Consider the following 15,014-nt stretch of genomic DNA (forward strand, 5'->3'; position numbering starts at 1 on the left):
CTATTAATTGAATCAGTCCAGAAAACAGTAGGTCATCATGACCTAAATATTTTCGCTATGTCTTTTCACTTGAAATTTTTATCTATTTAAGGAAGAGGAGATGATGCATTCTCTATTCACTAAAAAGTTCAAACTCAAAGCTCATTACAAAATAATTTATAAACTATTTTCTTTATTTTATTTTAAGATTTTATTTATTTGACAGAGATCACAAGTAGGCAGAGAAGTAGGCAGAGAAAGAGGGGGAACAAGCTCCCTGCTGAGCAGAGAGCCCGATGTGGGGCTCGATCCCAGGACCCTGGGATCATGACCTGAGCTGAAGGCAGAGGCTTTAACCCACTGAGCAAACCAGGCGCCCCTATAAACTGTTTTCAATAGGCATTTGCTCCATTGGCTTGAATAAGTTAAGAGATTAGATTCACTGCCTTTCTTATTAATTAAAGAGTTAGAAATGACCATTTGGAATTTTTTTTAAAAGACATTTATTCAGCATTATAATTTGACTATTACATTTAGAAATCAACAGCATACATGCAAAAAAAAAATCTGCATTAAAACCCTTTATTGGAATGCTTTACACTTTTCACCGAACAGAAGCTAAAATAACCTGTTATACATGGGTGACAAATAAAGTCTTCAAGTTTTTTGCTCATACACACAAGTATTGTTGAAAACATATCTTCTTTGTAACAGTGAGCCCTGTCACCACTGTGCGTGACTGCGTTCACAAATCTGTTGTAGTGTATAGCTTCACTATCACTTCTCTGGCTCTCCTCTCCTGTCGAACTTTTTTCCTGGCAGTAATTAAAACCTTTTTCCACTTCCATAGCTCTTGATGCTGCTGGAACTGCCAGAGCCACCTTGGTTTCATGGTTTGACAAAGTATTGGTCTCTACCAGCACCACTGGCCAGAGCTTCTGTCCATAATTTCTTCCTTATGGGTCCAAAATTTGAAGATTGATCATGGTAATTGCCAAAATTATAGCTTCCACCACCTCCAGAGTTTCTTCCATCATTACCAAATCTGCTATGGCCATCTCTGATACAACCATATCCACCACTACCTTGACTGCCACCAAAGCCACCTCACCCCCTGAAGTTTCCTCTATGACCAAAGTTGTTATTCCCACCAAAATGACCTCCACAACCACCACCAAAGTTGCCAGAACAACTTTCATCACTTTACTAGATGAAGCACTAGCCATCTCTTGCTTAGATAAGGCTTTCACAGTTTTGGCCATTCATAGTATGGTATTTTTAAATGACAATCTTGTCTACAGAGTCATGGTCATCGAATGTTATAAAAGCAAAGTCTCTCTTCTTGCCACAGCTCTGGTCAGTCATGATTTCAACCACTTTGGTTTTCCCGTACTGTTCAAAATAATCTCTCAAATGATGTTCTTCGGTGTCTTCTTTAATTCCACAAACACAGATCTTTTTCACAATTAAGTGGGTATGAGGTCTTTGAGAATCTTCTCTTGAGACAGCCCTCTTTGGTTCCACAGCTCTTCCATCCACCTTATGTGGCCTTGCATTCATGGCTGCATCCACCTCATCCACAGGGAAATATGTGACAAACCCAAAGCCTCTGGAGCACTTGGTGTTTGGATCTCTCATGATCATACAGTCTGTAAGCATTCCCCATTGCTCAGAATGGTTCCTCAGACTCCCATCAGTTGTTTCAAAGCTCCAACCTCTAATAAAGAGCTTCTGCAGCTGTTCAGGCTCTTTGGGAGACTCTGGTTTAGACATGACTGCAGGAGGAGGAGAGGCATTAATGATGCCTACTTGGCTGGCAGAAAGCGACCATTTGGATTTCTATGAATAGGAATGTATGTGTGTGTATCTTTGTCATGAATATTCAAGTATTGATCAATTTATGATATTGAGATAATGCATCTTTTTCCTAACAATGAAATATAAACAAAACTAGAAAATGTAGACGAATAAATACTATTTAAAATTCTGTGAAAACATAATGACAACTTCAGAAGAAATAATAATGCATAACAGCAGTAATAGCATCCTTCAGGCTGTTTCTATAGCATTTCAAGTACCTGACTGTGTCAGTTGTGCCAGAGTTCATCTCCTAGAGAGACAGGGTAAGAAGTGTTAGGCTAAAGCCTCAAGGATCAATTGAAATTTCAGTTCTGTACATAAGTAAAATAGCGAAGGTACAGGCTATTTGAGTGTCTGGCACTTTTTTTTTTAGTCAGTATAACCATTATTACCTTCACACTATTTTATCTCCCTCTTCTAGGCTTGATAGCATGAGCTAAGAGCAATTGATTTCACAAAGCAATTGAAAGGATAAAGTGAACAAATTATGAAAAATGTACCAGACACAGGTGAATGCATACTACAATATTAATAAAGCTCTAAAATACTGAAAATTAGTTTGAAGCTTTCCCTCTGATTAATGTTTAATGTTTAATGTTTTTTTTTTAATTTCAAAAGAAGATAAGGATGATACAAGGAAGAAGTGGGAAACCTATAAGGAAGTCAAATTGCTTGTAATCCCACTACTAGGATCAGCGCTATTAATATTCTTCTGAATTCTTTCTAATCTTTAAAATATATATGTAATATATAATATGTATAATTTTGTTTTAATAAATATATAGTCATATTATATTAAATAACTATTACATTTATTTCATTATCTATTTCTGTATTTTGTTATGTATAATTATTTATTAAAATATAATTACAATTTTCTATCCTTTCATTAAATAATATTATGAGGTATTTTACATAGCAAGAACTTTTTTTGCAACAGATATTTTTGATACAGATGCTTTCTGTGATGACCTAATATTTTTCACATAAAAATATTAAACTTTTTCTAATTAGTCCCCCACTCTTAGCATTAAGGGTGTTTCTAGTTTTCCCTTCTTAAATATAATGCTACAATAAACATGATTAAATATACATCTGTTTGAAACTGAAATATTTCCTTAGATTACATTTCTAAAAGTAGAATTGCTATGTTAAAGACTATAAATTCTGCTAGGAATCTTTACAACAGAAAAGTAGAAACAGTCTTCCAGTATGGTCTAAATTTAACTGTATCTTCACCCCAACAGGTGTTATCATTGAAAAGATACATTTGATAGCTTGATAGATGAAAACAAACTCATTCTATCAATATGAATTTTTTTATTATTTTTTCTTTTTTTAAGTGAGATTCATTCATGCATTTGCTCATTAAAATTTCCACAAAGCGTCATTCTGGCAGGGCATATGACCTGTGCAGTTGCATGAGGCTCCAATGCTCAGAAGTGCCTTCTGCTTGGTTTAACACTCTGTTGCCATCTTGGAATTCTTAAAAATTTTATCTTTTCACTTACGTTTTCCAAGTAAAGTCTGATGGAACAATGGAATATGTGTATGAGCAGAGGAAATAAATGCAATATGTGAGTCCACTGTGTATAGTGTTTTGATGTTCCATAAGCAGAGAGTTCTGGGAGACACCGCACACATGGGAGTTCAGTGAGACTCAACATGGGTACATGATAAGCATGATACATCAAAAGTTGAGTAAGTAGGGAAGGTGCTGATAACTCCAAGTGGCCATGCTTTCTGTTTGTACAAGAGTTCTTTTTTTTTTTTAAAGATTTTATTTATTTGATAGATAGAGAGAGAGATAGAGCACAGAGGGAGTGAGAAGGAAAAGCAGACTACCTGCTGAGCAGGGACCCTGACATGGGGCTTGATCCCAGAACTCCGAGATCATGACCTGAGCTGAAGGCAGATGCTCAACTGACTGAGCCACATAGGCACCCGCCTCTCTGAGCTTGCTTCTAATGTAGAAAGAAGGTAATGGTTTTCCAATAAAAATGAACAACCAAGGAACCCTATCATATCCTTTCTTTTTAATGTTACTTTCTTGTGTAAGCCAACCATTATAGTCCTAATATGATGATATAGGAGGGAAGAAAAAGATAATACAACCCATAGTTCCTTTTTTTCTTTTTCTTTCTATTTTTAAAGATTTATTTATTTATTCTAGAGAAAGCGAGAGAGCACATAAGAAGTGGGGGGAGACTGAGGGAGAGGGAGAGAGAAAATCCCAAGCAGATTCCACACTGAGCATGGAGCTGGACAGGAGGCCAGATCTCACAAAACATGAGATCATGACCTGAGCCAAAATCAAAAGTTGGATGCCTAACCAACTGAGCCACCCAGGTGCCCCACTTCCTTTTCTTTTTTCTTTTCTTTCTTTCTTTCTTTTTTTTTTTTACTTTAGTCTTTTCTTGCTCATGATAAAGAAGAGATTATTGTGACCCAAAGCAGGAGAGTAAAGAGCCCTAGAATAAAACTGTGAATGCATAGTATTGTTCATCTGATGTACATAAGAACTATTTTTGATTCTCCTACCAGATCGAAATGGAAAAGACATATCTTCCAGCTCAATTTGGACATACCAGAGACTATGTTAAAAATCTACTTGTAATGACATTACATCTGGTATATTAACTGCAGTTTAGGCTTCTACTTGGTTTAAGGTGGCATTAGTTAATTGTCATATGCTATGATCTAGACTGCTAGTTGCAGAGGACAAATTGGTTAATTAAATAAGGATATGATGGGACTATAACTTCTGCATTGTTTATCCCATTGAAGGTGATGCATTAATGTCTACCATTCTACCTAGGATATACTATATTTTTGTTCCATTATCTTAGCTGAGATTGGGGAGTGGCAATTTCAGGGTTCTCCACTTTACTTTCATTAGTATAGTAGTTTTATTCATGGACAAAGGAATCTCTGTTAGGGTAGTGTCAGTGTCTGAGTATGGTGAGTCCAATTATACATTTGGGAACTCAGAAAATAGTATTGGGTATGTCTGTGGACTCAGTGGACTCATTGTAGGTTGACCTTAGTCCAGGAATCCATTTATTTCCCAACTTTCACAAACCCCTACTCTAATAGGGGGGTTTTAGTGGTATTTTGACCCCTTGGGTATTAATTTTTGATTTTGATATTTGGGAAATATTTTCTATTTTCTGGAAAAATTTGCATAAAATTGGTATCATTTTTTCCTAAAATGTTGGTAGAATTCACCAGGGAAGCCACTGGTGAATGAAGGGATTTTAAAAATAAGGTTATTTGATTGCTAAAACTCATACAGAAATTCAGCAAAATGGTAGGATATAAAATGAATGCAGAAATAAGTGCATTTCTATACATTAACAATGAGACAGAAAAAAGAGAAAGTAAGGAGTTGATTCCATTTACAATTTCACCAAAAACCATAAGACATCTAGGAATAAAGCTAACCAAAGAGGTAAAGGATCTGTACTCTGAAAACTATAGAACACTTATGAAAGAAAGTGAGGAAGATGCAAAGAAGTGGAAAAACATACCATGCTTATGGATTGAAAGAAAAAATATTGTTAAAATGTTTATGAAACCCAGAGCAATGCAATCCCTATCAAAATACCATCAACTGGAACAAACAAACCTAAAATTTGTGTGGAACCAGAAAAGACCCTGAATAGCCAAAGGAATATTAAAAAAGGAAACCAAAGCTGGTGAGCTGGTGGTGTCCCAGTTCTGGAATTCAAGCTATATTACAAAGCTGTAATCATCAAGACAGTGTGGTACTGGCACAAACACAGACAAATATATCAGTGGAACAGAATAGAGAACCCAGAAATGGACACTCAACTCTATGGTCATCTCATCTTCAACAAAGCAGGAAAGAACATCCAATGGAAAAAAGATTCTTCAACAAATGGTGTTGGAAAAATTGGACAGCCACATTCAGAAGAATGAAACTGGACCATTTTCTTATACCATACACAAAAATAAACTCAGAGCAGATGAAAGACCTAAATATGAGATAGGAATCCATGCAAATCCTAGAGGAGAACAAAGGCAGCAACCACTTTGATCTCAGCCACAGCAACTTCTTATTAGACATGTCTTCAAAGGCAAGAGAAACAAAAGCAAAAATGAACTATTGGGACTCCACCAAGATAAAAAGCTTTTGCACAGCAAAAGAAAGAGTCAACACAACCAAAAGAGAACCACCAGAATGGGAGATACTTGCAAATGTCTTATCAGATAAAGGGCTGGTATCCAAAATCTCTAAAGAATTTATCAAACTCAATCTAACAACAAAACAACAAATCTAATCACAAAATGGGCAGAAGACATGAACAGATATTTCTCCAAAGAAGACATATAAATGGCTAACAGACACATGAAAAAATGCTCAATATCACTAACCATCAGGGAAATACAAATCAAAATCACAATGATATACCACCTCAACCAGTCAGAATGGCTAAAATTAACAAGTCAGGAAAAAACAAATGTTGACAAGAATGCAGAGAATGGGAAACCATCTTACACTGCTGGTGGGAATGCAACTTGATGCAGCCACTCTGGAAAACAGTATGGAGGCTTCTCAAAACGTTAAAAATTGACTACCCTATGACCTGGCAGTTTCATTGCTAATTAGTCAGCCAAAAGATAAATGTAGTTATCCAAAGGGGCACCTGCACCTTAGTGTTTATAACAGCAATGTCTGCAATAGCCAAATTATGGAAAGAGCCTTGATGTCCATTAACAGATGAATGGATAAAGAAGATATGGTATGCATGTGTATACACACACATGAATATTACCCAATCATCAAAAAGTGTAGTCTTGTCATTTGCAATGATGTGGATGGAACTGGAGGGTACTATGCTAAATGAAATAAGTCAATCAGAGAAAGACAATTATATGATTTCACTCATATGTGGAATTTAAGAAACAAAACAGAAGATTGATCATAGGGGAAGGGAGGGAAAAATAAAATATGAAAAAATCAGAAAGGGAGACAAACCATAAGAGACTTAACTATAGGAAACAACCTGAGGTTGCTGGAGGGGAGGGTGGTGGGAGGATGGGGTAACTGGGAGGTGGGCATTAAGGAAGGTGCATGATGTAATGAGCACTGTGTGTTTTATGCAACTGATGAATCACTAAACTCTACCTCTGAAACTAATAATATACTATATGTTAATTAATTAAATTTAACTAAAATAAAAAAATTAATTTCTTTAATTCATATGGGGTTATTCAAATAAATTGAAAGAACTAGATGGCTCTTTAATGGAAAGTCTGGAGGAATCACTACTTCATTTTGGTTACAGTGTTGAGGGTGTTCCTCAAGGCTCTTTTTCAGTAGAGGGGTTTAGGGTCAGAGAGCTGACTTAGATCTGGAGGTGGGGCAAGGGATTGTGATTTTCATGGAGGCCAGATCTCAGCCTTTCATTATTATTATTATTATTTTTAAAGATTTTATTTATTTATCAGAGAGAGAGAGGGAGAGAGCAAGCACAGGCAGACAGAATGGCAGACAGAGGCAGAGGGAGAAGCAGGCTCCCTGCCGAGCAAGGAGCCCAATGTGGGACTTGATCCCAGAACACTGGGATCATGACCTGAGCTGAAGGCAGCTGCTTAACCAATTGAGCCACCCAGGCGTCCCTCATTATTATTATTATTTTTTTATTATATATGCAATACTCCTGTTGGCTATCCAACTCCTTGCCTCTAGGAATATGTAAGAAGGACATATGAATAAATATCTACAAATCCCTTTGAGTCAGGATCTCCTGGCTGCCATACCAATTTGTTCACCATTCTGAGTAATTATGTCCACCTCATCTATGAGGGTTAAGTGCTACATTTTGGCTTTTCCTAGTTTGGATTCCTATTATCCCTATTGCTGCTAATGAGTCCAGTTCTTCAACAGCATGTCTTAACTATCAGTACTGCTCTGCAGAGAACCACTACACTTGAACTTTTCACTGATTCTGGTGACCCCTCAGTTAAGATTCCTTTTTGCCTTGCAAGGGAGTGTTTTCTGGATGTCTCTAGGAACATGGTCAGATAATATGTTTTTTTTTTTTTTTTTTTAAATTTATTTAGTCAGAGAGAGAGAGCGAGAGCAAGCACAGGCAGACAGAGTGGCAGGCAGAGTCAGAGGGAGAAGCAGGCTCCCCGCCAAGCAAGGAGCCCGATGTGGGACTCGATCCCAGGATGCCAGGATCATGACCTGAGCCGAAGGCAGCTGCTTAACCAACTGAGCCACCCAGGCGTCCCAGCTAATAGGTTTTTTGATTATATGATAGTTCTCTTGGAGCCTGCCTACTTCTCTGAGCCTGTTGATTTCTTCTTCCACAGCCTGTCGCAGCAATTCTGGCATATATGGAATGTGGGTTTACAAGCTTCCCATTTTTCAAGCTTCAAAGATCTGTCCCATCAGCATATTTAAACCAACATGAGAATCTCTTTCCATATGATTAAACTGAAGAACAGGGCGAGGATGCACTCTTAAAAAAATTCTCCCTTATCCAACTTTACATTCTTTATCCCCATGAAGTCTACTCTGGTACCAGCTGTCTTAGGTAAAGTTTCTATGTTGCGGCCAGCACGACGAATCGACCAGGGAAACCGTGATGGCTAAGAGGATGATGAAAAGAAATTAAGAGACAAAGAGATGGGGGCAGGAGGGACACTGAGGATGATGTCCAACAGTGCCAACTTTATTCCACATCTTACAATCATTTATAAGGCAGACGAGAATAGGAAGAGTAGTACATCAGTACCTAGTCAGATGACCACAAGTTTCTATAACAAGTTTAAATTTACTACAAGCAAACCTCGTGATGCCAGGTAGTTTCTGCTAAAGCCATTAGCAAGACAATCAACCAGGGAGTGGGTTATGGGAGGTACAGAACAACAAGGACTAACTAAGAATTCAGGACCCTGGCCACAATGTTCCTTACTGTAGAGAGAGTGTGTGGGAAGTCACGTAGGTGAGCACAGTACACATAGCACAGACCCTTTCTCAGTGCACTCAACTTTCCTGTCCTTAACCTTGTCAAGGTGTCTGGACTTTGAAGAAGACACAAGTCAGGGCCTGGTTTGGTCCTCGACTCCAACCATACTGTAGCCTCCAACATTTCTAGAAGCATGAAATTTGTGTACAAGTTATTTATAGAGAGAGTGTTCTCTAGAGAAACCTATAAATGAGTGAGGGAAACATAATAGAGCAGAGGAAGCCAAGCAAAACTATGTTTTAGGAGAGGTGTATAACCTTAGCCTAATCCTACAGGAGCTCTGGAATGTGAATGTCGTCATAGAAGTTGTCCTTCCCAAACACAAGGGGGCTGTTACATCCTTATATGGGCCAGCCACCCTGACCCTTAGGGTGGGGTGTAATGTCGCAGTCATCTTAAGGCAAAGTGACTCTCATCAGCTGATGACAGTTAGCTGAGGAGTGTGCTAATGGATGGGGAGTGGGTACAATGACCCAATAGAGTGCCTTCAGGTGGCACACCAAAACTAGAGTCAATTATTATGGATATTCCCTGTATGCCTAGAGAGAATATGTATACTTGGTTTCAGTACTGCTTACAATACAGCCATTTAGGATTTGAGAACAGGACTTTAAAAGGAGATTCGTTTGGGGATGCCTGGTTAGCTCAGTTGTTAAGTGTCTGCTTCTTCTCAGGTCATGATCCCAGGATCCTGGGATTGAGCTCTTCATTGAACTCCTCATTGAGACCCACATCGAGCCCCACATTAGGCTCCCTTCTTGGTGGTGTGCCTGTTTCTCCCTCTCCTACTCCCCCTGCTTGTGTTCCCTCTTTCCCTAGCTCTGTCTGTCAAATAGATGAATAAAATCTTTAAAAAGAAAAAAAAAGGAATTTCATTTAGTACTTTCTATTTTGGTTTATAAGGCATTTCATTGGATATGTAAGGACCAAAATGCATTTTGCCTGCTTTTAAATAGCTGAGCTATATGAGAGGAGACACACTATGCAGATTTGTGAGGTTAGTGATAATTTTGTGCAACATGAAAATGAATTGATTCAAAGATGTCTTTTGTCCTAGATTTTTAAAATAAGATGTTGAATTGCACAACATTGAGCATTATACATATTTTATTACTGCAGAGAGTCTGAGGGAATAACATCTAAGCTCTAAAGAAGTCCCAGGATTATTTTATTATCATGATTGTAGATTAATCCATGCTTTAAAATATATATATATATATATATATATATATATATATATATATATATTTATTTATTTATTTGAGAGAGAGAGAGTGAGAGAGAGAGAGTGTGAGAGGGTGGAAGGTCAGAGTGAGAAGCAGACTCCCTGTGGAGCTGGGAGCCTGATGCAGGACTCGATCCCAGGACTCTAGGTTCATGACCTGAGCCAAAAGCAGTCACTTAACCAACTTAGCTTCCCAGGCACCCCTATCCATGCGTTTTCTATATAACTCTAATCCATTAATTTTCCTTGCTATGCACTATTCTATTGTATGAGGATGTCAGTTTATTTATTGCTTTGTAAATGAACATTTGGGTCATTTCCAAATTTAGGTTAATACAAGCAATACTTCTGTGAACATTTATATATATACACTGGAGTTGCTATGTTTATCTAGAGTGTATTATGTGTATGAGAGGGATTGTTGAGCATAGAAGGTAACTTTGGTTTTGCCAGATAATAGAAAACTGGTTTCCAAAGCCATACCGATTCCTCAACGGTAATTGGTATTGTCAGAATTTTTAATTTTTTCTACTTTTGGTATATAGTGACATCAGATTTTTTAAAAAAATCATTGACATAAAATATGTTTTTTAGCCATTTGGATTTTTTCTTTCATTAAGTGTCTGTTTAAATGAATCTATCTTTTTTAGCCAAGTAAGATTAAACAAGAGTAAGGGAGGAAAAATTTCCCATCTTTCCTTCTCGGTTCTTTGGCTGGCCTATTAATTAAATTGAAATAAGACAAATTAACAGGAGAAAAAAAATTTTATTTTGTATTTATGGGGGCTTCACACAGACAGGAGAGGGTCAAAGACAGGCAGTTGAGGCTTGTATGCCATCAAGAGCTAAGAGAAGGAACAGAATTCACAGGAAGATGGGAAGAACAAATATTTGGTAGACAAATATTTGCCATGCCATATGAATGAGTCTTTTTTGTGTAAAAATAAAAGTTATCTTTGGTAATAGACCTCTTCCAGGTATAGGCTCACTGTCTAAAGTCTTTTACGTAGTTTAGAGGGAGCTAAAAAGGTCTTCCTGAGTCTGTCAGGCCTTGATTGCCTTTAACTCAAATAATCCACATGTCAAAATGGCACATTCTGGGAGCAGCCTGACCCAAACCCCATCACAAACCGTGTCTCAATTTCCTCATCTCAGAATGAGGAAATAAAATCTGATTCTGACATCTTAACACAATAGCACCAACTTGGCATGTCTACTTCTATCCAGGTTGGAGAACTGCATTTATCCGAATCACCTCTCCCGCATGGTTTCAAGTTACTGTGAATCAAAAGAGAAGCTCACATGAAATTCGGAAGGCCGAAGTGAAGCAGAGATATTTTGGAAGATTGGGAGACACAAAGACAGTGATGGACAGACACAAAGGTATGTGGTAAGTACCAGGATGAGGTTCTCCTTCTGATTTGTGTTCAGCTCATTTCCCTGGCTCCTGGCTCCTGGCCCTGCTGATCAACAATGGTCCCAAGACTCCTACAAGGTACTGGGTTCCAGGCCCACAAATATGATTTCCACAGAGACAGAGACTTCCCCAAAGTAGACATTTCCACAGAAGATATAAATCATAGAACCTGCATAGTTGCTGAGTATCCTTAAAGTTACCTCCTGTCTTGTGAGCTGACACTTCTTGCTGACATGATTAGCAACTCAACTCTTTACTCAACTCTCCTATTTCCCACTTCCAGACCTTCATTTGCCCAGCTCCTATCACTTCTTTGTAGACTTTTATTCCTATATAGAATTTATTACTCTATAGCTTGTAGCTCTGATATCCTGATTTAATTCTGATGGGATAGTTTTTTGTTTGTTTGTTTAAAGATTTTATTTATTTATTTGACAGAGAGAGACACAGTGAGAGAGGGAACACAAGCAGGGGGAGTGACAGAAGGAGAAGCAGGCTTCCTGCTAAGCAAGGAGCCTGATGCTGGGCTTGATCCCAGGACCCTGGGATCATGACCTGAGCTGAAGGCAGCCACTTAACAGCTGAGACACCCAGGATCCCCTAATGGGATAGTTTTCATAGTAAGATAAAATAAACATTCAAAAGTTCTTTCAAAGGTTTAAATTGCCATTTGAAGGTAATTATTGGGTTGAGCTAAATAATGTATTGCTGAGCTTATTACATAGAGAAACAGATTAGGTGACATTTAAAATGGTAAGGAAGACAAGCTGGCATAGACTATTATGGGCAGCGTATTTCATGAAAATATTTTATTCTGCCATTTGTCTCACTTGGGTATTTGTCTGTTATCACATTGCTGACAAAGTACTCTATCTAACCTTCCTTTCCAGCTCAATTGCTTGGTAAGAAAGAGGTTGTAAAATAGACCTTAGAGACTTACAGAAGTTCTGACACATGCCAGGTGTCCTCAATTAATATTTAAAGTATAGAATATTATCAAACATCCAGAGATGCATATCAAGAACACTTGAAAAGATAAAGGTATAAGGTCAAAATGAATTTTAAAAATATGTAAAAATACTCTATTGTAAATTGCCCATTTTTGGCTGCCCGTGTGACATATTAAGGTTGATCTTGCAGTGGGTCACTGTCAAAGTCTGTCAAAGACTCAGACATCTTTGTTATTATTTGTGACAGTTTTCTTGAGTCCACTGAATAAACTTAGAGCTTTATGAAGATAATAGTTTTCTGGCTAATAGAGCAATAATTGATTAGTGGATTTCAGTAGCTGCTTTCATTACTTAATGGCCCAAGTAACAATAATAGGGCTATTCAACAATTCAAGATTCAAAACTGACACTTCTGTGATCAAGAGGTACCTTAGGGAAGTGTAGAAAAGATTATGTGTCTGGGGTGTCTGGGTGGCTCAGTCAGTTAAACATCTGCCTTCAGCTCAGGTCATGATCCCAGAGTCCAGGGATCGAGCTCTCCATTGGGCCCCCTGCTCAGCGGGGAGTCTGATTCTCCCTCTCCTTCTACCTGTTGCTTCCCCTGCTTGTACTCTCTCTGTGTGTTAAAAAAAAAATCAATAAATCTTTAAAAAAATAAAAGAAAAGATTTTGTGAGCAGAATTATTATTATCAAAAGAGAGTTGGGGTAAGAGTAGTGGAAGATGGGTGTTAAGTGGTATAGCATCACTTTTTTTTCCCCTCCCAAGATTTACTTACTTATTTGAGAGAGAAAGAGCAAGAGAGCACACACAAGCTGGAGGGGTAGGGAGAGGGAGAGAACCTCAGGCAGACTCCACGCTGAGTGTGGAGTCCAATGTGGGGCTTGGTCTCATGACCCTAAGATCACAACCTGAGCCAAAACAAAGACTTAACATTTAAGCAACTTTGCCACCTTGGTGCCCCATAACATCAGTCTTCTAAATAGGTTCTGTTATTAAAAATTTTTCAGTACAACTTATATCTGCTTGTATCTTCAGTTTCTTTTTGCCCCTAATGATGTGCATCTCAGTTAATTTAATGCTGTATGTGCGTGACCTTGATCTTTTCCCTGTGGGTGTTTCCACTATGATTTCTGTTACCAAAAAACTTATGGCAGTGCAGGAATATAAAGACTTACACAATTGTAACAACCTGTAAAAAGAGACACAGATGATGAGAATGCAGATGAACAAGGTAGAAAAAAATTTAGAGAGAGAATGGCATGATTTGGAGGCAAATTGAATGTTGAGGACAAAGGAGTCCAAAGTGGCTTTGAACTTTCTCATTTGCTTTTTTAAGAAGAAAATGTTTACCACTAATGGAATTATACTGCTCAGGAAATGAGAAATGTTTTTTGAAGTGCATATGACAAGTCTGGCTTTGGGCATAGTAGGATTTTAATTAATATTTTCTTAAGGAGTAACTTTCCAAAATTTTGGAATATCTAAGTAGTTGCAAAAGTACCAAATTCAGGAGAAAGGACAAGGTAAAGGATAACTACCCAGGTGATTGGTTTTTATATAGAATACACACTAATTATTAGTACCAGGAGTGAGATTAATAGAAGATATCTCATGATGGATCAAATAGTAATTTTTAATTTATGCAGAAATATAAGTGTGACCCTTCGTTTTTTATCTCAATAATTTGATCCCCCTTTGCTATAGAGAACAAAAAAATAAGCACTGTGGCGATGAGAAGTTAGTGGTGAAAAGATCTATAAAGCCGAATAAAATGTAAATATGTGGAAACTAATGACCGTTGGTTGTAATGATCAGAAAACATTGCCAGTAGTAAGTGGAAAAAATTACCTGAGGCATGGAAAGTCAGGAGAAAAAGACAACAGAGGAAACATTTACATGACTCAATGTAAATGCATGGGTTTAGAAAGCATTACTGTAGTTAATGCATCAGTATTCAGAATTATTTCAGGAGTATTCTAAGCAGTATTGCTATTCTTTGTTCATTTTCTCTACTCTTGTGTTGTGGGTAGAGAATTGTGTCCCCTAAAAAGATATGTTGAAGACCTAACTCCTGCTGCTTGTGAATGTGATCTTGGAATTACGGTCTTTGTAGATAAAATCGAGTGAGGTGATCAGGGTAGACCCTGACCCAATGTGACTGGCTTCCTTAAAAGAGGAAGAAAACACCAAGTGAAAACAGAGACGCAAAGGGAATAAGACCATATGACATTAGAGATTGAGATTGGAAAGAGGTAACTGCAAGCTAAGGGACATCAAGATTTGACGAGCACCAGCAGAAGCTATAAAGAGGCAAGGATTCCATCTAGAGTCTGAGAGAAAGCCTGGCTCTACTGACACCTTAATTTTGAGCTTCCAGCCTCCAGAACTGTGAGGGAATAAATTTCTGTTGTTTTAAGCTCTCCAGTTTGTGGTACTTTGTTAGGGGGACATTAAGAAACAAATACCTCTTGTTTCTCTCTCTTAGAGCATCTCTTCACTTAATCAACAAATATTCATTGAACATCTAGTCTACACAGGTCATTCTCTTCCTCCATATCTCAACTTTCTCAACTGCCC

General features: G+C 37.8%; 1 protein-coding gene across 1 annotated transcript in view; it reads left to right on the plus strand.

Annotated features, from left to right (window-relative positions):
* The window catches only part of LOC309866585 (uncharacterized protein), a gene marked incomplete at both ends in the record, with an annotated part of 381,526 nt that extends 369,935 nt beyond the window's left edge, over positions 1-11,591 (plus strand). The window contains 2 exons of the mRNA XM_082734420.1: positions 11,296-11,451; positions 11,500-11,591. Coding sequence (XP_082590546.1) covers positions 11,296-11,451; positions 11,500-11,591 — 248 coding nt within the window. The remainder of the gene's footprint in view (positions 1-11,295; positions 11,452-11,499) is intronic.
* Positions 11,592-15,014: the final 3,423 nt, after the last annotated feature.

The sequence above is a fragment of the Mustela nivalis genome, assembly GCF_964662115.1.
Source record: "Mustela nivalis genome assembly, chromosome: 6".
Lineage (NCBI taxonomy): Eukaryota > Metazoa > Chordata > Mammalia > Carnivora > Mustelidae > Mustela > Mustela nivalis.